This window comes from Parasteatoda tepidariorum, chromosome 5 (genome assembly GCF_043381705.1).
Source record: "Parasteatoda tepidariorum isolate YZ-2023 chromosome 5, CAS_Ptep_4.0, whole genome shotgun sequence".
Taxonomy (NCBI): domain Eukaryota; kingdom Metazoa; phylum Arthropoda; class Arachnida; order Araneae; family Theridiidae; genus Parasteatoda; species Parasteatoda tepidariorum.
Genome location: NC_092208.1, coordinates 45144437 through 45170561, shown reverse-complemented (window position 1 = coordinate 45170561; position 26125 = coordinate 45144437). Strand labels below are relative to the sequence as shown.

Genomic DNA, 26125 nt, shown 5'->3' with positions numbered 1-26125 from the left:
ATTTTAGTTTTTATTATCCTTAAATTTACTATTCTGTATTTAATTCAATTCCAATTGTAATGATACTGTTTGTAACAAAGTAATGCACACAAGATAGTTTACAATTTATTTATTTCGACATCAAAATCATTGATAAGGCAGTTTAATTTACCATTTCACTTGTTTCAGGTATTATGTGTTTTTTCAAGTCTATGTACTTTTGTGCTAATTAAGTTTTTAAAACAAATATGAAATATACAAAATATTAAAAAATACTGTAGAATAACTGGATTTAAGTAATTAAAATAAACTTAAATAACAGTTAGAAGATGATACAATACCAATGGCCCTTTTCATCTGTCTCTCATTTACCTAAGTTACTGCAACAATATGTTTTTATCTTTAGCCTGTTTGTACGGCAAGATTCTAAAACAATGTATTTTGTTTAGTAGTCTTAGCCATAGTTGTTTCTCGAAGGACTTCATTTATGTGAGGAGCAATCTTAATTTTATCGAGACATTTTCTTCTTTGAAATACTATCACAGGTTTGTATATTTGCTATTCAAAAAGTAGCCTAACACTCATGAATTCTCAGTAAATTTTACTGCACACATTTATCCTTAGGTAACATTACATTAATTCGCTGATTGTTTTGGCTTAATTTACTTTGGCTCAGGATATTCTCCTTTTCTTAATTAGGGATATTTTAGATTCCACATAAGGGAACTCTCTGTAGGACTTCTTGTACTCTGGCTCGCCATAACCATAATAATCATTCCCAATAGGTGCATATTTGTGTTTGTTCAAGGCAACTTGGCGAAGGTAGTCTGGTTCCCCCTCGTACAAATCTGAAGCACCCGCGTAGTCGAGAAGCCTTTTCCGGATGTCGCCAATTATTGGCTTATTGCTTTCAATTGTATAATCTTCCTGGTAATTATAGGGATCATCATTCGTTGGATATTTTGATGGGCTATTGTAAGCATCATCTGAATAACTACTGTGGCTATAGGTGCCATAGTAAGGGGGCGAATCTTCATAGCGGCCAGAGCCATACATTGCTGAGCTTCTTCCACTGAAAAACATTTTAATGTTTATTTTTGTTGTAATATACATATATATACACGCATATATAATGAAATTTTATATTTAAGTCTCCCAGAATCTGCCATAAAATCTCAATTTCCATTAACAGATACACATATTTTCAATAATATGCATTTCTTGGGTAAAATCCTGCTTGTTGTCATTTAAAATTAGGAGACCTAATTGTTAAAATTTCATAATTTACTTTCTAAACGTTATATTTTGAACTTTTAAAACTAAAATATTTATGCTTTAAAAAATTAAAACCTGTTTCTGACCGCACAAAAAAATGAAGCAATTTGTCCACTCTGGGACACCACTAAATATTTTTTGATTTGGTTATAAATTGCTTTGGTTAATGTTTGATCACGGTGGCATCGTTTTGTCAGTTGGAAAATTTAAAATTTTTAACGTCTTCCATTTAGTTGCTAATGTTGTTCTGTTTCCACTGAGTTTTCAAAATTTTCTCTGTATTTAAGTATTTGCTTTTAGCAGTGTTATTTCGTATGTGGATTTATTCCCTTTAATGTATTATATTAGTTTATTCTATTAGTGTTTCAATCTGAAGTTCATTTTTTTTATTTATTTTCGAAAAAAAGGACCGAAACTCTTTTATTTTCAATTGCATGCCATAAAATAGTTATTAAATGAATTGCTTTAATTTACATGATCTAGTTATCTACATCTTAAGTGTCGAGAGATAGTTCATCATACAATGTTGCTCTTCTGGCGTCTCTTTCTTATAGGTTTTTAATGTACTTTGGAAAGGAATTCATTAAAAATAAAGAAATCCACTGTGCAAACTTATTTAGTTCAAAATGTGCAAAAAGAATGTGATTATTATAAAACATGAAAAAAAAATTACCTTTGCTTATAAGGACTGGTATAACTTCTGGTCTTAGAAATTGGATAAAAGGTATCTATGGGTTCTTTAGAGGAGGGTGATAAGTATGGATCCCTTTGAGAAACCTTTGGTTTAGATGATTTTGATGGTACATAATATTCTGAGTAGGGTGCTTCATAATCTATTCTCCTTGGCTTAAATTTGCTCTCCAGTTCATCAAAATTCCTGTATTTCGGCTCTTTATATCGCCTTGCCTTATGTTCATCCGTGTCAGTTTTATCTTGATATCCTTGTCGGCGAATCGCACCATACCTGTATGGGATTTTACGCTTCTTTTCGTTGCTTTTCTTTTCACTTGTTTCTGAGACAGTCAATTTGGATCCGTAGTCTTTGGCCTGAAATATTAAAATAAAACACGTTAGTCTTCTACTTTGCTAAGTATTGAAATAATTATGCCTTCTGTTGTAAGTGTGATTGCAATTGCTGTGTTTAGTTCGGTAAGGCATTGGATCCCCGCTTCCGAAGACTACCCGTGTAATAAATGGTGTCTGGTCACCCGTAAACAAATCAATACCTCTGAGGGTACTGAATTGGAGATTGATCGTTCTCTGGCTCAGGTCAAATTTACGGTCGGTGGATGAATGAATAAACGGGTTATGACTTGTGTGTATTGCTGAAGATGTATTCTCGGCCATAGATGGCGTCATCGAAAAACAAGATATGCACCATCTGCTTTAAATTTGTTTTGTTTCACCAAGCAGGCTTGCTGGTGTGGCATTAGAAACAACAACAGTTTCTCAGTTTAAAAAGTAAGAAACTTAAAGCACTTAATAATAACTTTAATCGAAATAAAACAGTCGACTCAATACGGTAAGATCAAGAATTAAAATTAAAAATTTAGACAATGAATTTTCTTCTCTCTATTATGATTTTTACTCCACAATTGCGGTTAATTTTTTTTTTTAATTTTTATTTATTTTTTTTTAATTTTTTTTTTTTGCTTTCTAGTATTTATGTAACAAAAGAGTGTATTTCCAGACGTAATATTGTTGTTTTTATGTTTGGACGTATTTCTTATTTTATTATTACACCTGAAATACTGAAAATCACATATGCCAACACATTTATGATGGTTAATTAACATAAAAACAAAGTTATCAAATTTAAAAAAAAAAATCTTAAATTCGCCTTTTCAATAAAAGGGTTGCCATTTGGAACACTTATTTTCGATAACTACATTGATCACTTTTTTTTATGTAATTTGAAAAAAAAAAGCATCATAACTAACTCAAACAATAATATGAAGACGCAATTATTTATTTTTTTAAGGAGATTTCTTAGTAAAAAAAACTTGCATTTAATAGCTTTCTAGGCCACTGTAGTTAGAAAATCGATCGGAAAATTTCATCTTTAATATAACTATCAAAATTAATTTAATTAACGAGTGTAAAAATGGTTAACTTGGAGTGAAATAAAACTTATAAGCATCATAGGTTTCATAGGGGAAAAAATGTTTCTGAAAATTTGCAAATGGTGTTAATCGAGTAACAATTTATAAAGAAATGAAGCAAATTTTAGCGTCCTCGTCAAAAATTATACTTTTTTTTAAATATTTATACGAGTAGAAATTATATAATTCCAACTTAATATATTTTGCATAAGTGAGTGCTATTATATCCACATTTGTTAGTGAAAACACTATTCGTGGAAACATTATTATTACATATTATCTTTATTTCTAATGGTAAGATTAAAAGACAACTACAGCAACAAAAACAAAGAATCATGTATATGGAAAAACCATAAAAAAAGTCAGAGGGAGAGAAAGAAAAAACAAAGAAAACACCTGTAATGAAAATCGAAGGATTCAAATGACCCCTAATTTTTAAGTTGAAGTTCACAAGAATGCATTTGATGAGGTGGTCACAATCCATGACATGTCCCAGATTACATTCAAACTGCTTCGGAAAACAGTCATGGCCTGTGGCGAGCCTAAACTCGGCCATTATTTAATGTCCGGGCCATTTTTAGACAAGATATGATTTGTATTTACATTATATTTTTATTACTATTATTTTGAAGATGAAATTTAGAAAAGTTCATCACTTGCTTCATTCCCTGATTCCGATTTAGAAAATCATCTAAGAGGAGCATAGAATTAAAAAATTAATTGATAATATAAATATCTCATTAGTCAACACTCATAAGTTTATAAATTAAAATTTTAGAATTGAGTTCATTTATGCTGTATTTGTATTAAAGTCCCGTCCGCTTTAACTTTTCTCGTCATCAAAGTGGCCTGTGAAACCATTTGGTTGGCCAGGCCTGATTTACACTGATATTGTCTACTTCGACATTAAATAATTCATTGATCTATAAAAGAAGACCTGCACTGAACTGTTGTTAAGAAGAACAGGTTTCAATCTCCAGTAGCACCTTAAAACTCTCCCAACTTCAGATCAGTGGTACCAATTTGTCTGAAAATTAAAGGCGATTTGTACGCTGTGCCCTCTACAATACTACAATCATGCTATTGGTCACGAAATTGTGGAGCCTTATACTCCATAGGTCCCCAATGAGCTGTTATGGGAATTCTTGACAATGCTGATCAGTATTCTGGACGATAAGTCCGATTAAATTAAAAAGACGTTTGATAATATGTTTTATCAGGAGTAGAAATTAAGAAAATTTAATCACTGATACGAAAGACCATTAATTTAAAGATCATGAAATCCGATGTGTACGAATTGTATAATCTCTACAATGAAAATGTGTACGGTTATACAATACGTACACATCTTCAGAGGTCAAACAGACCTCAGTCGTTTTTAGATTATTTTTTTAAAAAGTTAAACTGAATCTATAGTAAAATTTACAATATTTTTTCTTCCATTGCCCACCCGAATAATAACCTACGTCATACAGCAGGCAGCAGGGATACTACGTCTACGTCATGAAGGACAGATTTCTTGGCCACTCTCTTTCAGGGGCCCCATATTAGGTGAGCCAACGTTGCTCCCACAGTAAGGATAAATAGTACAAAGAATGAAAGAATATCCATGTCTTGTCCGGTTTTCGAACCCAGAACCTTTGCAGGCCATTTCCCTGACCCCCACACAGACCGGTCGGCAATTTACCATGCATAGACTGTGTAATGTCATAATTGTGATAAAATATGCAATTTTTAGACAAAAACAGATCCAAACATATAATAACGAAATAAATTTAAAAGACTTACTGAAGCGATTGGCTCTATATCTTCTGTATCCTCATCATCGTCTGATCTGGAACTGATGACTGGATTTAAAGTTGGAGCTATGAGAAAAGGATAGCCGTATTTTTTAAGTCCTGAAGTTGCAGAACCTGTAGATTGTATTTTATAGGTATTGACTGCTACACTTGACGCAACTAATAAATCTGCATTGTCTGATTTCTCTAGTTCTTTGGCAGCTTCACAAGTTTTTATAATGCAAAACATCACACAGATGACTAAACTTTGGCTGATTTTTGATTTAATCTTGCGAAAAGCCTGGAAGAAATAAAAACAAATATCATTAAAGCACTGTAAGCTGAAAGAAAAATTATATTTTGCATCGGGATACGCAGCCCTTGATACACCAATTTCTACGATTGCTTTTCAATTATTTTTAATGATAAACGGATTGTTGCATCAAAATTAAAAAGTTTCAAATAAAAAATTCAAATTTTCTAAATTTTTTTTATTTTATCAATCAATGCAAATTTGTTTCCACACAAATATAGGGGAGTGTCGGGTACCCCCGCCCACTGTCAATTTCATGTGTATAGAACATTTTTTCAAGTCAATGGGCCATCGGACATTAATTGTGATATTAAAAAAAGATTATTTTCTAAGTTTCAAGTATTTATGCAGCTGGTAACATGGTAAACAATGGATGGTGTTTTCTACACTAGGGAGCGCTGCAAGCTCGGGACTGCCTAAATTTCCGGGTTACTGTTTCAGTTGTATTTTAAAGCCATTTGGCATCATTGTGTTTTGAGATTCTTGCAAACAATGCTTTTGATTACTTATGTTTACAATGATAACAATACTGTTTACAATACTAAAAGTGTTAACACTAACGTAAGATGGTGCGCAGCTTGCAACACGAACAAACAGTAATAAACAACTGGAAAGAGGCCAAATCAAGACTGCCAAAAAAGCGAGTTATTCAAAATCTAGCAACCATGTCACCTTTTTTAATAATAAATAACAAAATAACTAAAACAAATTTTCACTCCAAACTCCCCAGAATTACATAATAACATTAATATCTTATGAAATACGGCAGATTTGAGCTCAGAAATCATCTAGTTTATTTCTTTTATTGAAAACAAAATTATCCGTTTGAAAACATCGCCTATCAGAATAACATGTAGTAAGCAGCTGCAAACTTTTTAACCGGAACTAGAGTAGGTCCCGAGCTCGAGATTGTTATTGTTTACATTTCTACTGAAAACACCATCCATAGTTTTGAAAATACGTTGAATACAGTAGCTGTTTGAATGGCTGTTTGAAAATAATGCAGAGTTTGATTATTTATAAAATTTGTGACAGCCATAGTATGTCGTTTTATAAAGTAAATATATCTGTATAGGAACTGTGTCAGTCCTGTGTTAACGACGCTCCAATAAATTACATTAACACAGTGGCGTGCAAAGGTTTTTGTATGCCTGGGGTAAATTCCGCGCTTAGATGCCACTGCAAAGAGGAGTGTAATCGCCTAAGGAAATAGGAACAAGTTTTTTCTCTTTCTTTAAAATAATAATAATAAAGGTTTATAAAAATTGAAAATCCACATTTAATCTATTTTTATGTGAATCTATGCGAAAATTATTGTAGGGTAAAAAAATAGTTTTAACGATTCTTTCTTCTTAAACGCGAAGATGATTTAAATTTTAACTACCTAAAACATAATTATTACATTTTTAAACCCCATTTTATTCTCCGTAAGGTATTTTTCTCGTGACAAATTCAATGTTGAAATAAAAATAATAGTAGCAGATTTAAAATTTTTATGATTTTAGTCGTCGATTGAATACCCCTATTCTGTCTGAATACCCCTATTTCGCCTCTTCATCTTGCCATTACATTAACGTTAAGAGTTACACAGTATTTTTCATTAATATGCGTCTTTCGTGTAAAAATTAATTTTTGCTTTATCCTAAAATTGCTATTTTATTTATTTATCTATTCACAAATTTAATTGGTGATTTAATTCGATTTAAAATGAATTTAGCTATAAATGGCTCTCACATATTTCATCAAAAGTATTATGCATCAACATTTTTAACTAATGAAATTTAAACCATTTGTGTTTAAAAGTAAAAGAAGTTTAAAATGGAAACAAGCGTTTCATTTTTAGCATTCATATTTCTTAAACAATTTATAGCTCTTCCTACTGTATTGAATTAGTTGCATAATATTTGTAAGTACTACATTACTACATCGTTAATTACAAATTTTTACAACACTAATTACAAATTGCTACATCACTAATTACAAATTACTACTTCTCAAATTACAGATCAGTACATCTCTAATTACTACATAACTATTTACAAATTACTACATTATTTGTAATAACTGAAAATGAAAACAAATAATATTAGTTAGAAGCAAAATTTAATTTTTTATTTATTGGATTTATTTATGGATACTTGCAAGGGGGGATAAGAGGGCGCAAATGCACCCTCGATCCCTTTTGACCCCCCTTGACGGTTATCCATAGCGAGAAATTAAAAAGTTCGTAACTATGATAAAGTATTAAATAACGATAAGTAAAATTAAAGCCATTGACTTATTGAAAGGTATGCCAAACGTTTCTCTCTTGATAAAAGTAGAGTTAGAAATCGGAAGCTTGCCTTTTGGCTATAGTAAATCCTCAATGTCCATTACGAAACGATTTCTTCAGCTCAGCTTTGAAAAAAAGAAAACAAAAATCTGGGTTGAGGAGTTCATGTGGGAGTGACGAAAGAAATTTTAAGGAAGAAGATGCTACTTGAAGATGGTCAAAGTTGCGAAAGAGGTCTGCCAATCAGTGGCCTAAATTTCACCATTTCGTGACCTCCCCTAAGTTGAAGATCATGCAAATTACTTTTCATTGTTAAGAGATAATGGTTTGTTGAAATGGGAGGAAAGTGATCTTTTGTTACAAGTATTTTTAATAAATTGGGAAGTCGAATTTCCATTGTTATTTATATCGATATTTTTTTTAAAAGAAAATTAAGACGAAATTTATTTTGAATTGATTTTTTAAAGAGGAAATTCACTATTTATTAATGTATATTTCATATGACTCTATTTCATTACTCTATTTTATTTCCTTAACCCTCTAACGCAGAATTTTGATGAAACATATTTTTAATATTTTTTTCCTTATTTTGCATTAATTTAGGTCAAAATAAGTGAAAAATAATATATTTAGAATTTTTAAAATTCATGGTAAAATGAAATATTACATGAAACACCTGTGTCGTTTTCTGCGATAAGGGTAAAATCTTTACAACACGGCTCACTTCTAAATAATAACTTTTCAAATTTGCAGTTATTTAGATCTAAGAAAAACAATTATTCATCATTGAATTTTTTTTTAAATTTACAAAATCAATTATTGATAAATTTTTGGATATGAATGAAAAAAAATATTTTCAAACTACTTCTTTTGCATTTTAAATTTTAGTACAAATATAATTCCGATAATCTTGCAAATATTTTTTGGTAATTATTAGACTGTTTTTTTATAATTGAAAAATACCAAAATATACTTTTGCTTTTTTGCTTGCAATTATATAGAGCATCATTACATATATAAATATATAGATATATTAGAATTAAGGAATACATATATCATTAGAATTAAGGTAATTATGTTTTTTTTTCAAAATTAATAAAATACACAAAAATTTTATTTAAATTTGCAAATTTTAGTTCAAAATTTCAGTTGCTCTCCTGACTGAACTACTGGGAACATGTTTTTTAGATTTAAGGGTACACCTATTTGTACCTTTTTTCCGTTCTCATGATTTGAGGGTTACGAATTCTAATCCATCAAATAAAACATTTAATGTCTTGTTTATTTAGATTTATTTTTTGTCTGATTCCCTAACTGGAATATTATCTGCCCTGCATAGTTAGTATATTCAGGTATACCCCACACAGTATTTTTTTTATTTTTTTTTATTCAAGAACAAAATAATTCCTCGTGCACCACTGAAAAAGTACAACACGAGGCTTACAGATGTAAGTATGGTAGCAAACAATGTAGGATTTTTAAACAGAAATATATACTAAAAGGGCATGTAAAAATTCGAAGAAAAAAGAAATAAAAATAGAAAAAGTAATAAAAACTAAAAAACATTTACAAAAAGGATGAGGAAAAAGAAAAATTTAAAATAGTACACAAAACAAAGTGATTTATAAAATTGCATTAAAAACTGAATCAATGAATCGTTTCTTTTTTTCCTCTTTTTCAGTGTACGTTCGCAACTAGAAAAATTACAAACCGGTAACAAAATTGTTATAAAAAAGCTGAGAATTTCTTGGTATCAGTTTTCCCTTTAGAATAACAAGCTTATACAAACATTCAGACAATCTGCATTCTTTAACCTTGAGTTATAGAATTGAGTAATATCTGGTAATTACAAATATAATAAAACACAATTTCTCGTTTAAATAATACTATCACTCTTAAAATTTTTCCAGATGCGTACGAACCTTGCTTTTTATTTATTTATTTTTAAAGCACTATACTATAATGCGAATTTGAATATAATTTTTTATTTCAGATTTATTTTCAGTGTTAATATTGTACAGGGAAATGTTTTTTTTTCTTCTATTTATGAGCTTTAAAAACTTTTCGATGCTATAAAAGATAAATTCATTTCCTCATTCTTTAAGCGTTTTGAATTTTACTAAGACTAAAAATATGGGAATTCGAAATATGGGTGATTTGATACGTTCTTTAAAGTGATGCAATTATTTAAAATACGTCATAATGTTTTTTGAAAAGATAGTCTATTTTCAATCAGAGAACAACAGGTGGATTTAGACTAGTGAATTTCAGTTCTTTAAGTAGTCGTATCTTAACTTCATTTAAGCGCATTCCAGTTTTGTTTTTCAAAAAGGTTTTGTTGGTCTCATATACACGCTTTCACTTTTTTCTCTCGAATTCACCTTTGTTCGTGTGAATGAAAGAGCTTAGGTGAATCTTTTTATTTTTTTTTAAATGTAATGGCCTGTTTATTTCTTGGGAAAGCGGTCACGGATTAACACCTTTTTTGTTGAATAACTTTCTCTTTTGCCTTACTTTATATCGCATAAGGGAAAAAATAGAAATATTTTTATTAATTCGTATGGACTTCTGGGCCATGTACAGAGTTTCCAAGGATCTTGGGAAAATTTCACAATGATAACGAAAAGAAGTCAAACTCGATAATTTAAAACATATTTTACAACTAAATGTTATTATCATTATTATTTTCCTGAAAAATATATGAGTGTTTTACTAAACTTTTAATCTTTACCCATTCTGGATTACTGTTGAGAAAATGTAACATCTTGAAATGTAGTAATGAAAAAAGTACCTTTATAGAAAAGGTTTACTGCTTAAATTAATTCGATATTTTTGGGCTATGACTTTAGTCTCAAAATATGTCCTTTGTATAAGTTCAAATAAAAAATATAGATAATATTAATAATGTAGAAATTAATTTGAATATTTCGTTTTCCAAGATAAATTTCCAAAATAGATTAGCTGTGTTACCAGTTTCTTATAATTTTCAACAAAAAAAAAAGGTTTTGGGGAACCTTTAATAAATTAAAGTAATATATATATATAAAAAAGAGAACAGAAAAGAAACTCCTCTAGCATTAGTACCCCGTAGTTATTAACTTACACAGTTGTAGAGTTAGCAACACAACAATTCTAACATTCAAAATTTTTATGAAATATTTGATCCGATAGTGTTGACTCAATTTTAATGGCCTAACATGAAGTATGCTGGCTAGTTAGTGCAGGCGGTATTTTAATTTAGGAAATCAGATTTAAAACATACGTTCTCTTAATAAATTTATTTTTTTCTATGGATTTGGATTTCTGACTAGTAAAATATGGGAGGTAGCGGCAATACGGAAAATATGGTGGAAACACGAATATGGTTTTTTATGACATTAAACGTGGCCACTCTGCTGGTGTGACTTAAAACCTCATTCAGCAATCTGGTTGGGAGCAGTTCAATCATCCGTCGTAAACAACAGACTTTGCACCTTTAGACTGCCATTCTTGATTTTAGCTTGATTTTGGAGAAGCTCTTTGACGGCGATGACAACACAAAAACCGATTTTCAGTAGGCAGGGTGGCAGGGACTATTTTTAGTTGCGTCGTGGCGTCTTTCTTTTTAGAGAATGTAGGCAAGTTGGTGTTTCCTTATAGCAAATGTCTTAATTCTTCAGCTAACTATGTAGAAAAGTAGCTGAAGAAGTGCTGTTTTATGAAGAAATAAATTTTTGTTTGGAAAAAACATTTATTAAGTGAGAGTTTCTGAAACGGTATTTACTTTTCAAAGACACTTCGTATACAATATTTTTTTTATATCAATTAAAGTATATAATTTTAAATGACAAAATATAAAATTCATTTGTTAAATTTTAATTTACGGTCGAATTGTTAAATTTTAAGCATACGACTTATTAAACTAAGAGAAAAGGGAAATTATTATTAAGAGGAGTAAACCTTCTATTGCTTTTCTTCCATGTTTTCTAGATTGTGGCTGGTGAATTCGAGCTAAACAGAAAATTATGCCAAAACTGCATATTTAAAATTTTTTAAAGGAAAAAACATAGATTTAAATTTTTAAAGGCGCGGATATTGAAGTTGTAAAACAAAAGCCTCAAAGGATTTACTTTCCAAGAATGTTAAACAAGAAAAAAACCGAGTTTAAAACGTTCTAAATCTAAAACAAAGCATTTTCTTTCATTTTGACGAAGTTGTTAGAATTTAATGAAAGAAATGAACAAAAAAGCTTCTAAATGTATGTCTTTGTTGCTAAAACGCCCAAAGAAAGCATTAATTTAGTACTTCAATTTATGTTAACCTCTTTATTTATTTGAATGTTTGAAGACGGGATGCGATTGAAGGACGACAACTTGTTGCTGCAACTACTGATGATTTTAACTTCAAAGAAAAAGAATTAACGAATGAAAACGAACAAAACTGATTCAAGGATGTTTCATTGATTTTTGTGTTGGAAATATAAATGTATTTCAAACCGATAAAAAAAATTAAATATTTTTTTTAGATTTGGAAAAACAAAGATATTTTTAATTACTAATCTAACTAAAACAATGCCTTTTTATTACGATATATAATTATATATATTATATTTATTTAGTTTTATATAATTAGTTTTGTAAAAGAAGTTATCTTGTTGAATTTGTTAAAAAAATTGCTTACATTTTCTTAAATTGAATGTGATAATCGTATATTACAATTTACTTTCAATTGATACCATTCTTGCTCCTATTTCGTGTCAGAGAGAATTATTGATTTCTAATAGTCTAATACTAAAAAGAATATCCGGGTTACACGTTCAATTGTAATTAGGAATATTAGGTAATAGAAGAATAGACTAATTTCCCCATATAATATTGGCAAGGAAGGATGGAATAGTATTATTGCATGACAAGAAACGTTAAATGTTTAAAATGAATTCATCAATTAAATTTAAACACAGACTTTAGTTATTATAGAAAACAATAATTGCCATTGTTTTTCAAGAATAATTAAATTTAAATCCTCATGAAGTACTTAAAACGCAATACTGAAATCATAATTTACTTTTCCCAAGATTAAGAAAGAAAGAATAGTGCCACTCGTAAAAATATCTTTAAAACACATACATTGTAATATCTGGTTTCTAGAGCATAACAATAATAAATACTCGAGGAAAAAATAAATTCTCTAGCTGTCCACAGATTGACCATAAATGACCAAATGACTGCTAGGAAATCCGAGTGACATGTAAGATTTGAGCACGCAAGTTGAGTTGTTTAATTCTAAATTGAAGATCGCCAGTGAAATGAAGAAATCTGTCTACAAGTTTATGGGATAGGGTTGGGTGATTTCGATCAATTTGTCATACAACTCCTTTGAATTCGATACCTGATAGGGATATTAGTTGTAGATGACTGAATTTGGAAATATTTGTAGTCTCTTAAAGTTGTTTTTATGGAATCAAAAGGAAATCAAACTGTCAATATCACCTTTTCATCTGTGTTTTTTTTTTCCGGCTTTACAAATTATAATTTAAGAAGTATTTTAAGACGAGCACAAGCTTTCAAATGATGTAAAATGATATTAGTTAGAATTAAGTGAAATATTTTGCGTATGATTTTTAAAATATTGAGGCATATGCATACATAGATGAATAATAGGATAAGCACAGGTTAAAATTTGTCTTAAGACTTCCGGGTTTCTTTTTCCGATTTATTTTCATGCTTAAGCTTGAAAAAGTTTACAGTCCTATATTATTATACTGGTAGTGTTTTCAATAAACGCGTTCTTTCAATTCAACTACAAACAAATTTGTCAAATAAACGAATTTGGCAACTACAAATGAATTCGGACAACTATAAATGAATTTGGACAACTCCAGAAACATGCTATTGTACCTAAATAATAACAAATGGTATTTTATACAAATATTGCCAAATTAGGATTAACGCTTTGTTTATGTCGGTGTTAATTCTCTTAAATTTATTTATAGCTCACAACATTTCGGAATTAATAAATTACAAGGGGAGATGCACCAGAAGTTTTAAAAATTTGTTCCGGTTTTTAGTCTTTTTTATGGTGTACATTTAATTCCTCATCCATATTCATTAGCTTTATACGTTTCAGAAATAAAAAGCATTGAAAAATGTTACACATTAACAAAAGCAAGGGAGCTTTTACTTGATTAGTCACAAAACACTGCATATTTTAGAAGTCCTTAACGCGAACGGTTGATCATCTTTAAACGGAAAACATGTTTTATTATTTAAGCCTGTTACATTATCTCCAGCTTGGCTATCGTTATTTTCATAACGCGAATGAATTTTTTAATCTTTAGATAACCGCGAAGCATTTATTAATATTTCAACGAAGACCCATTTTTTTCCAAGGTTTTTTTTTCTTCCTTTCTTTGTTATTCAGACTCGTGCTAAAATAGGTACCGCCATTAATAGCATTTAAATATTCAAACAGTTTACTTGGAATAAGTTCATTAATTCGAAGGTTATCCATCATCTTTAGAGAAGATAACCCGAATAAAGAAATCTTAAGCGAGGAAAACGTTTTCTCTGTTGGAAAAAAAAATGAATTTCTATTCTCCTTCTGGAGAACTAGAGCCTCACCCAGTTGGATTTATTTTAAGCGGGCAGAGCTTCTAAAACAAATTAATTCAAATAATTGTTCTCATTTTACTTGCTCGACTGCATCTTTAACTTCATTTAATAAACAAAGTTGCTGCAACGCAATCATTTTTCCGTTTCATCTATTTACTGATTATTAATTAGATAATTATAGTTATTATCACATTCAAACCCCAATTTCTCCGAGTTTTTTCTTCTTTTTTTTGCTGGAAAAGTATTTCTATATAGAGCGTAACAAAATTTATGCATTGATATTTGACTTAAAATAATTTTAAACACCACAGCAATTTAAAAAAAAAATTTTAAATTTTAAAATAATAATAAAAATTTTGAGTTTGCAATTTTGATTTGCAATTTTAAAATAATAAAAATTTTGAGACGAATACTACATGTTCCTTTTTTTGAACGTCTTCTATAATCCAATGGAAAATTACAGGGAAGTCAATTTTTTCAGTGTTAGCATTTGTATTAGATTTTTGGCAGTCATGTTAATCTAAATACGATAATAAAATCAGTGTTACGTTCCAAAATAATTTAGATATCAAAGTTTTAACCCTTTGCACTCCGATGTCACCTCCGAGGCACCACCAATATTCCCCACTCTAAAACTACAAAATTTAATAATTAGTAAGCACATTATTTTAAGAATTTTAAATGATTAAACGCTTATATTAGTTCAAACAGTATTTTAAAGTACTCGGTCTGCAAAGGGTTAAACCCAATATTAGCTGAAAAAGTAAAATAACTAATTTAATCACAAATGTGTTATAATATTTTTATAAAGACACTTTTCTCATTATTACAGAGTGTGAGTCTGGCAGGTAAACGGCTAAAGTGCTGTTGAAATTTAAAATAACCGGTTAAAGTGCTGTTGAAATTTTAAAAACATTTACTTATCAAAATGACATTTCTCTACCTCTTTAAATATTGTAAATAGATATAGAAATATATAATAGAAATATTGTAATAGAAATTTTTGTAATTTTTAAATAAAAAAAAAATTGCTTGTGATTGATTGAAAAGATATTATTTACCATTAAAAAAATACTGATTTATGGTTAGCGGAAAAAAATTGGTTTAAGAATTCATCTTTGGAAAAATAATTTGGCAGGAAATCGTAAATATTCTAAATATATTAGAATCTTTTTCAAAAACATCAAAGTTTAAACTTTATTCCGTTCATTGACCTCAAATGTTGTTTATTTATACCACCTATTCATACATCTTCAAACTTTTATTATTCTTTCCTCTAAAAAATATGTTTCTAACATCTATGAACAATTCATCTGCTTTCAAATCAATGACAACCATTAATCTACCCGTTAAGTTATCCCTAAGCTTCTGGTTCGTGTTGTATTACATAAGATATTATTTAAATCGAAGATATCGCCAGCGAAATATAAGAAGAAGGGAGAACACTATGAGAAGATCCGAAATACGGGTCATTGTCGAAAAATCATTTGCAGAAGAATAGAGTGGATATTGTCCGCAAAATTCTTAAATAAAACTTCCTTGTTTGTAACCCGATGACCCGTGCTTTATAAGTATAATGATAGAATAATTCTTTACTAAGGTGTTTTTTTTTAGAAACCGGCTTTAAAAATAAAAGAAGGATTACGCGACTGTTTTTTTTTAAGCATGATGTGAACTTGAAAGGTCGAAGCGACAAGGATAAGTTAAAGGTTAATTATGGTAAAGAATGTTTAGTCAAATTATTTTTTTTCTTCTAAAAATAATATGTTGATTTTTTTCATAGTTAAATTTGTTGGCTTTTGATCAGAGATACCAAAACGAATAAACTGCTAATAGCTATCGAACATCTATGAGTAGGCTTAGGTAACACTCAAATTGCAGTAATTTAAGTATTTTTAATGAATTTATTATGCTTTCGCTACGCCATTATAAGAATTTGAAAGGTCGAAGAGACAAAAGTTAAGTTATTGGCTAACTATGGTAAAGAAGGTTAAAGTAAATCATTATTTTTATTTTTTTAGATAATCAGTAAAGTATTTTTATAGTTAACACGTTGAATACCACGTTGAATGCTAATTTTACATGGATTGCCCGCCTGAGCAAACGGTAAATAACAAATTAAATTTGCAAATGTTAGAAGATTTTACTATTTTTTTAAAAGGTTTAGCATGACGTTATCATGTTTCGAAATAGTGGTGGATAAAAATCCACTAAATTGAATTTATTAAACCAAGAATCACAATTAATAAACTACCAGTTGAAAATATTTATTCGCTGTCTGGAGCAAGTTGGCATCTCTGTGTATATAAATAAAACTATTTCTGAGTGTTCTATGTATTGCATTAATTTCTTCAAACCATTTTAATAACGATAATAATATAAAAAAAATTAAAAATTTACTCGAATTATGTGTTTCTAATAATCTTGGCTTCGCCGGTCACCGGTGACTCCCATGGCATTCAACGTGTTAAATATATTAATTTTTGATCAGTGATGCCACTTTTCGATCAGTGTTAAACTATTAATGGCTTTTGGTAATATTACGCTCTGTAAGGAAACCTTTATCTAGTAGTAATAAAATGAAATTTGAATTGAAATTTGTATTGAAATTTTAAGCAGACTTAACGTTTATATTTAATCAACTCATCGAAACTCCTAGTCCTAGTGTTTTGATTTTATTGGGCATCTGGGTCGCGAAGCGACCCCTATCCCATTCATCTGGAATTTTAACACTGTTTTGGTTGAGCATTGAGATAAGCAGGAAGTGGAGTTATTCATCGAAACTCGTAACGATTATTTGACTATTTATGTTTAAATTATTTAAACGTAACGGTACTCAAATTAATTTTAAATCTAATTCATTAAAACAAGAATCGAGTTCGAATGCTTAAAAGTGGGTACGAGATTAATTGTAGCAATAATATCTTCCGGAAGATTCGGAAAAATTAGCACGTACGTATTTCGTTCGTTCGTTCGGTGGAACTGGGCATCTGAGGCCTTGCGGCCCTTACACGTACGTATTTGGTTCTGCTTTTAGAATTTAAATTAACGCCAGCGTAGCTATCAAGTTATGAAACTATTAATACACTTATTTTGAATAAATTAAAAGTGGTGGCAAAATTTTTTTCCTTTTTAGCAGTCAATTTCAGAGAGAGGAAATGCATTGATAACTACAATATTATAAGAATGTCAATATATTTAGGGAAGGAATCACGTTTTTGGAATCATTTTCGCTAAAAACACTTCCCATCATTTTTAATAATTTCTAGTTAGGTTTTAAAATAAAACTACAGTGGATTAATAGGTTTAATATAATTGGGGTCCGATGTAGATTAGTCACGCAGGGCTACTAACTTTCTACACATCACAGAAAAATTTCTTCTAATGGTAGCTAAGATTGCGTCATAATATATGATTCTATATTTTGCAAATATGATTTGTATTAATGATATTTTCCAAATCACTGCATGTAAATGATTCAAAATTTTACATGAAATGCCACTTTGTTTCATCTCTCTCATGGGAAGGATTTTAAAACGTTAGAAAAATTAACGCGAATTCTGAAAGCTTTGGCTTCTTATAATCTACCTCTCCATCTTACACTTTGAAAAAAGCATAGAAGTGACAGTTCTGGTTACAAGACTTATTGATTTGTGAGCTTTCAATAAATTTTAAAATTCATTAATTTAAATTTAGTTGTGACTATTTATGTTTTTTTTTTTAATTTTAGTTTGTCCTAAATACCGTTTTTTATTTCAGTACTGCACTTAAACTGTTAATCAGTAAAAGCAAAGCTCATACAAAGTATAGTGAAATATTCAGTGCAATTTTTGTCAACGCTGTTTCATAGTTATGAAGAAATGGTTATACGAAAGTAAGCAATTCACGAAACCTAAACTTCTGTAACCAGGAAATTACAAATAAAATTATTAAAATTAACGTAACTATGAAATCAATTTTTTTTCTTATGGGTTATACAACTCTTATTTGAAATAATTAACCTCCGCAAAACCATTTGAGTGCAGCTCCAAATAATGGACAGCCATTATCTGAAAAACATAGATATTTTTTAATTTTTTAAAAGTGACTATTATCAAGATTAATGAAAGTTTCATAAAGTTAGCATCCATTTCACACTAATATATTTGAATTGATCATATTTTGGGTAGATATAAATCCCTCAAAGTATGGAATTTTCTCGCTACTTAGTAACCAATTTAAAAAGTTTTCACACAATGTTTGTTTAAAATACATAAAAATCTAAAAGGGGCTCCATTTGTCTAAAACTTACATTTATATTTGATTGGTAATCACTATATTATCTTTTGAAGAGTTAATAATACTTGTGGGCTGCGCCCCCTGCTCGCTAACGCTCGCCAACCCCCGAAAATTGCTACGCAATCTTATATGGTTTGCTTCGCAAACCAAGCTCGCTTCGCTCGTTACTAACTTAGGTGCATTGCAAATGCACAAAATTTCAACAATCATTCAACAATCAATTAGAATTCAAACAATCATTCAAATCCATATAAAAACTTTTTTTAAAAAAAAAATTATATCTTTTTAGTAAATACTAAGTCATTAAAATAAATTGATCAAAAATCGTCAAATAAATTCTCGTCAAATAAATTCGTAATATATAAATTCGTGAAAAAAAGCGCTTTTGACAAAATACTAAAATAGAGATCTATTGACAAAGACTACTCACTCTCACTTCGGCCTAGCTTCATAGTATGAGATTGCCGCAGCTGATAGGGTGAATTTCGGAATAGATTCAGTTTCCCTTTTTAAAAGCGCTTGAGCCACCTCAGCTAAATTTGGCATGTGACATTTTTAGCGGCAATCATTGGTCCATTTTCTAGCGTTGCCATTCGGGGAGTTGTAATGAGGCTTTTTTTGTCGCCGTGTAAGAGAAATATATGTATATATATATAGATTAATCACATATATTTATAGAAAAAATATCAAAACTTACTGTTTACTTTTTAAAACTTTTTCTACGTTTATTCTTTTGAATATAAAAATTTTTTTTGTTTCTTGTTTCTTGCTTAGCAATCACAATAATATGTAATTATTTATTTCGCTTATTTTTGAATTTGAAGATGTTCAGTTATTAAAAAAATGAAAACAATTTTTATGAATATCACGTATATACATGACACTAAGATTATTTTTTATTTTTATAAATATTTATTTGGTGAACAGTCTTTCTTTTCTTTCTTTTTGATAAAAAAGATATATCATCAAATTGAAATAAGGTAAAAATAACAATATTCTGTCGAAAGGAAATAGAAATTAATTATTCACGCAATTAAGGGGGAGGGGTTGGAACATATGCGTCCCATCGTAATTTTTAGACAAGGCACATAAGTCATACCCGTGTTTCCTTCTACGAAACATGTATATGTTAAGATGAGACCGGAATGATTAAAATCGCTCTAGTTTCTTGAAAAAAAACTAACATTCCGTTAACGCTCACAAAAATACTAAATAATTGAATGCCTTATTAGGAGGCAGTAATAAGTCACAAAAACAAAAAACTTTAAAAATATGAATGTTTATTAGGAAAATGAAGTAAACTGATACAATTTCCTTGTTCCACTTTCATGCCGCGATAGATTTTTGATACAGCAAAACGTTTTGTTGGAATTTTATTAGCAATCATCTCATTGCCCTAGTGTCAATCATTTTAGAAAACTTGTTGTTGGGAAGAAATATTATCAGACATTTAACTTTCCCAATGATCCATTTTACAACAGCCCTAAGGGCTCTCGAATCAGCGCTAGGGAAAGTGCTTCGGTTAAGAAGACATAGGTGATGAACTTTCTCAGAACTTAAGAAATTGGATCAAGGTTTTCAATTGCTCTTCCTGCCTAAAGCCTCCTTTTCATACTTGTTTTGACTTTCCCTGTGGTGAGAACTTTTCATTTTCCTCCATTTGGAATGATATTATCATGAGCATTATTTTGAAACTAATGCACTGAAATAAAATGACAGCTAGAAAACAGCGTTGAAATAAATATATGATTAATCAGGGAAATTACTGTCACATATGTCGTCTAGAATATTCAGCTTGTATAAGAAATGATTTCCTTGTAGGGACAAACGTTATCATGATATCTCGGAGATCGCCTGATGCACCATAAACGAGACGCCAACTTTTACACTTTTTCTCGTTAGACTTTTCGAACGTGAACATATAATCAGACAAGCCAACTGTTCCGAATTCTGCAAAATGTTTTCAGTAAACTAAATTTTTCCATATTTTCAGGTAATTTTGCCAACAATTTAGAGGGCTCACTGCGTAATGACTCTGTTGTTGTTTTTAATCATTCACAATATAGCCTCAGATATATCAGATCCATGAGTTCAAACGCTCTTGCAAAGTCGAGCACCAAAATTGTTCGTCAGAGAATGTCCTCCAAGGAAAATTCCAGACAATAAAGGATGTGTTCGGGGAAAGCAGGTTTCAATTTGCACTTACTGGGTGCTGGGTGGACTTTGCCCCCGAATTTGAAAGTTGAGTCACTGATAAATCGTGAAATCGTGCAAATGGTCACTGATAAATTGTGAAACTGTCGTCTATCTCCCTTGAATTCTAGAGCACTTCCAGGGCTTTTTCTGCCAAACCAGAGTTGCCTGTCACAGTTTTTCTTCCGAGAGAAAATCTCTTGATATTATCTATCCAGAGATTACCTCCGTGAGGTACTATAGTTAATCATAACTTATCACACCAGTCTGATATATATGAATGGTAATAAAATGAATTTTTTTAAATGGTAATAAAATGGATCTATTTGCAATACTTCTTGGATAGTATTTCTTTTTCTTAATGTCCGATAAGAAAAAGTCTGCCAATGGACCGTGTGTGATATTTTCATTAAAGAATTCTTTGCTGAAGATAACATTAAATTTTGCTTTTTCACATTTTTCTGGTTTTCTAACTTAAAATATAGGATGCACTAATTAATTAGCATTTCTGAGGTCATTCCCCCCGAATCATTAAGATTGAGTCCTAGAACGTGATGATTCGATCATTAGATCAAAAGTTATTCAGAGTGGTCCGTTTATTTATTAATTTTTTGTGTGTCAGTGCTTAAGGCACTGAACTGTTCATGTGAAAGATTGAGGTTCGAACCAAAGTGGAGGCTTGAATCCCATTCAGTTTCAGATCAATGGGTCCCAACTTGTCAGAATTGTTGAATTATGCCGTTGGTCTCAAAATTGTGGAGCCCTAACCCACATGTCCTTGCCTTACCAATAAACGAACTGCTGTATCAATGCTTTGCTAATTTATTTATTCATTTATTTTTTTGCTATTGGAGAAGCAGAATTTTTATTTACGATGTTTCTTCATGGTTTAAATTATTACTCTATAATTTAAAATGTATAAAAAAGTTTTCTCCAAATGCAATACTTTTATTATTTTTTCACTCAGTATGTATCATTTTCAATAATCAATTAGGCCTAACTAACTTCTAAAAATTTTAATTCTAAAAATTTGGTTAATAATAACATTGTTTATGAGTTTAAAATGTGTCTAAAAGGTCTTAAAATTAAAGGTTAAAATTTGTCACATTTGTCTTAAAAGTTGTCTCTAAATATTGTTTATGAGGTTAAAATTTTGTGATACTGAACTTGCCGTATTTATTCACATTCAAATTACATTGACTTAAAATCAAGATGATTAGTAATAGAGAATTTTCAAAGCTTTCAGCGTTAAACAATAATTCAAGGCTTCATTGAATTTAATTAGAGTTGTAATGTTCTAATTTCTCGGAGTTTTCTATAAACTGTTTATAATTTCTTTTTTTAATACTCTTCTCAGATTTTGAATCACTTATAATATTTCAGGTTTCACTAAAATAATTAAAGTTATTTTTCTTAGTATATAAAATAAATATCAAATTATTTTAATTACTATTTTTGCAGTTAAATCACATTTCGAAATAAAATCAAATAATATTAGTTTTTCACTTAATGAATTAAGCTTTAAAAGCTGAATTCACCATAATATCACGTAGTATTTAATTAAATTTTTTTATTGTTTCACAATTTGAACACGTATAGCTATAGTCAACTATTTATTTAAAAAAAAGAAGATATTTTTACCCAGACGGTTTCAAAATTACATTTATCTATTATATTTTGGAGTTTAGTCATCGGTCGAAACAAAATCTAACTAGACATGTTTTCAATTAATGAATTAAACTTTAAATGCCATAAGAATAAATAATATTTGCACTATAATTTCACACAATATTTAATTGCATTTGTTATTTCTTTTTAAAATTGTTTGTTCACTCAAAATAAATGCTATGTTACATACAATTGAAATGTCTTTGAACAATCATAGTTATATGCAGGTATTAATTTTATTAAAAAAAATTATTTCATTTGGTCAGTTTTAAAACAATATTCGCTGATCACGATTGGAAGAAGAACAGTATAGGTCCATGGAAGTTGATTCTGAGAAAAAACGAATTTTAAGACGGACCGTTCCTCCATAGTCCTTCTTCACTTTGTAATAACTCTCGGGGAGAACCGATTTTCTACACTAATTTATCAAAACTTAGTTATGCTCAAAATGCAACAGATGATGTTCCAATCGTCAGTTTTGAGAAAAATGGATAAAATCCATTGTTCCCTTTTGATCTTTTCATATTTTAATATCACTTGCCGTTATTAAAAATTTTTCATAAAGAGAACTTGTGCCTGGTTTTCTATGCAATCTAATTTCGTAAAGAATATTTATAAACTTTATTTTTTAGGGATTGAATATATTGCAAACGAAAATATCAACTGCTCAGTTTTCTGCGAATTATTTTATAAAGTGGTATAAAATTAAAAGCAAAAAGTTTAAGAATTTTGTTTAATTTTGGATACTTTTTTAAATTATCACGGGGTAACTAAATTATTATTTTTCAACTGGGAACCTGAGGCCGTATATGACATGCGATATGACTAGAACAATGTTTCATTTGTCTTATACATTATTTGAATTGTTTTTATGCAGTTGCTAAGAGAAACCACTTAAAATTACATTAATTAAATTAAGAATTAAACATTAAAAAAGTGTTATCTCAAGTAAACATTTCCATTCAGCATTATTGTGTTAAATACGGACTTAGCTTTGTTTTTTATCAAAATTTTTTTGTTAAATACAGACCTAGCTTCTTCTTCTTCTTTTTTTTTTTTATCAAAAATGCTGTGTTAAATACAGACCTAGCTTTTTTTTTTTTTTTTAATCAAAAATGTTGTGTTAAATACAGACCTAGCTTTTTTTTTTAAATCAAAAATGTTGTGTTAAATACAGACCTAGCTTTTTTTTTTTTTATCAAAAATGTTGTGTTTAATACAGACCTAGCTTTTTTTTTTATCAAAAATGTTTTTCTTAGCGGTAGAGAAATAACATATTTAAGCATAAAATTTAGAAAATTTGCTAATTTATCTACTGGACATTGGATCTTGTCTTGTCTCTCAGTACCAGCCCGAAGGCTCTTGCTGATTCACCTGATATGGTAACAATAAAAATGCATAAGGCAGCATTAAAAAAACACATAAAATTTAAACTTAAATGGCTTATAATCATGATTCGTTTTTTTAATGTTTAAACTAATTGGGTATAATATAGCCTACGTCACAGGTTGTGTTGTTCCTACTAAATTTAACCCATGAACGGCATTTTCTGCGAGCCTAACTTCAAGCCACAAATAAACAAACGAAGTGTTCGATCGTTTAAATAGCTGCTCGCCNTTTGGTGAGAATGCTCTCTCTTGTCAAAAAATACAAAATAAACTGACCTCAAATGAAACTCAAAGGACTTCGAATCAAATAATTAAGGAAACTACTATCACGTTTAATATAAAAGGAAGATTTATTAACTAAACAATAAAATTATAGCATAGCAGTTCCAAGAAACAAATCTCACACTCATTCAAAAAAACAATTTACATTCTAATTAATCACCACAGCAACCACAAAACTCTTCTCGTTACCATCCATAAACTCATATATAATAAATAAATTATTTAACAAAAAATACGATGCTCATAAGCACATAATATTTTACACTTTAGTTATTTCAGTTTCCGTTTTTAACAGTGCTATATGTTGAGCCATCTCATCCAGATTTAGCGGCTCTCATCTGACATTTTTAGCGGCAATCATTGGTCGATTTTCTAGCGTTGCCATTCGGGGAGTTGTATTGAGGCTTTTTTTGTCGCCGTGTAAGAGAAATATATATATAGATTATCTCAAGTAAACATTTCCATTCAGCATTATTGTGTTAAATACAGAGCTGGCTTTTTTTTTAATCAAAAATGTTTTTCTTAGTGGTAGAGAAATAACATATTTGAGCATAACATTTAGAAACTTTGCTAATTCATCTACTGGACATTGGATCTTGTCTTGTCTCTCAGCATAAAAGTTGAAAGGTTGCCTTTTTACGTAGTAGTAAAATTATTTTTAATTTTTTTTTAAATTATGCATTTCTAGAAAAAATAACTTTTAAAATTACGGAAATTCTGTAGAAGTTGATGAATTAGCTAAAATGCTAAAAAATGTCCTTAAATTTACTAAAGCCATATTTCTTCAATTTTGAAGATTCTTTCTTTTGATTCAAAAATTTGACCTTAAGAGAGTAAAGTAAATTGAAGACAATATTATAGTTTTGTCAATGAGTGTCTTGTCAATCTGTGTACGTGCACAGACAACAACATTGTAAATGTGTACATAAGCAGAAATTAAAAGAGTAAACCTATGCATACACAAACAATAACTGTGTAAAAGTGTTCATACACAAACAATAGTTTTGAATAATTGTACTAAAAAAAATTATATCAAGTGTTAATTCCCATTTACGTATGGTAAAAGTCTAGAGATACAGTTTTGCTGCGGACTGAGGTTAAATACTTTCTAGTGGTAGATTTAACGTATGATTCTTGGTTTAGGAAATTCGATTGGGGGTATTTACTCACCACTATTTCTAAAAAACTCAAAAACTTATGAGAAACTCCACTGTATTGCAATTAAGGCTTGTTCAGTTATTTCAAGGATTTCACAGGTGGTTCAAAATGAAAGAAGTGGTAGAAATTAAATTCACATTCTACATATTTAATCTACCAAGCAATTCACTCGTAACTACCACTATGATCTACATTAATTATTCCCATTTGAAATGAAAACATTTTCTACATTTAGTACAATAGTAAACTGAAAAAACACATTGCTGGAAAAAGTTGCTAGCGTTATTAACTTTAATAGATTTTCCTCAATTTATTAATCGCCACTTTTTAGAATTTTAGTCACATGTGGTACCCCTGCCTTTTAAAAAGTTGACAGAATTAACCGAAGATCTGCAAGTTTTAGTTTGTAGTACTCAACCGTTTTCTTAAAATGTTTTGTAGAATCCGAGCAGTTGCTGTGTCTGTTAGTTTATATAAAAACACGCATTAGTAGAAATAGATAAGGGGTATTAAGAAAAGTCATAGCAAAATAAGTTATAAAAACATGTATGTACAAAAAAAAGAAAGAAGCTTTTTTATTTTTCTTTAATAATAAATAAGAATATAATTAAAGTTTTTAACATACCATGTTTTGGCTTTATCCGTATTTAAAAAAATCCAAGTGGAATATTTTGTATAGTAAACAATACGGGGTTGAGTGAAAGTAATCACCGATGATTAGTCAAATAAGTAATTGGCTGTGACTTCCTTTTGTCATCTGGCAGAGAGCAACAGGTGAAGGCTTGTTCTACCTTCACAGGTAAGAAGAACAAGTGAAGTGAAGGATACCTTTCCTCATTTTTTCTGGTT

At 29.7% G+C, this 26125-nt stretch overlaps 1 protein-coding gene across 1 annotated transcript; it reads right to left on the bottom strand.

The window, feature by feature from the left end:
• Positions 1-94: 94 nt before the first annotated feature.
• LOC107438873 (uncharacterized) lies at positions 95-26125 on the bottom strand. The gene is made up of 4 exons (XM_043044554.2): positions 25902-26125; positions 5145-5435; positions 1928-2301; positions 95-1051 (listed from the first exon to the last, which is right to left on the bottom strand). The coding sequence occupies exons 1-4, from the start codon at positions 25902-25904 to the stop codon at positions 652-654; spliced, it is 1068 nt and encodes a 355-aa protein (XP_042900488.1). The 5' UTR covers positions 25905-26125; the 3' UTR covers positions 95-651.

Excerpts from the sequence above, each read along its gene's own strand:
- LOC107438873 (XM_043044554.2), bottom strand. Across the intron at positions 2,302-5,144 it reads ATATAGAGCCAATCGCTTCA|GCCAAAGACTACGGATCCAA; the intron begins GTAAGTCTTTTA and ends TTAATATTTCAG. Across the intron at positions 1,052-1,927 it reads ACCAGTCCTTATAAGCAAAG|TGGAAGAAGCTCAGCAATGT; the intron begins GTAATTTTTTTT and ends AATGTTTTTCAG.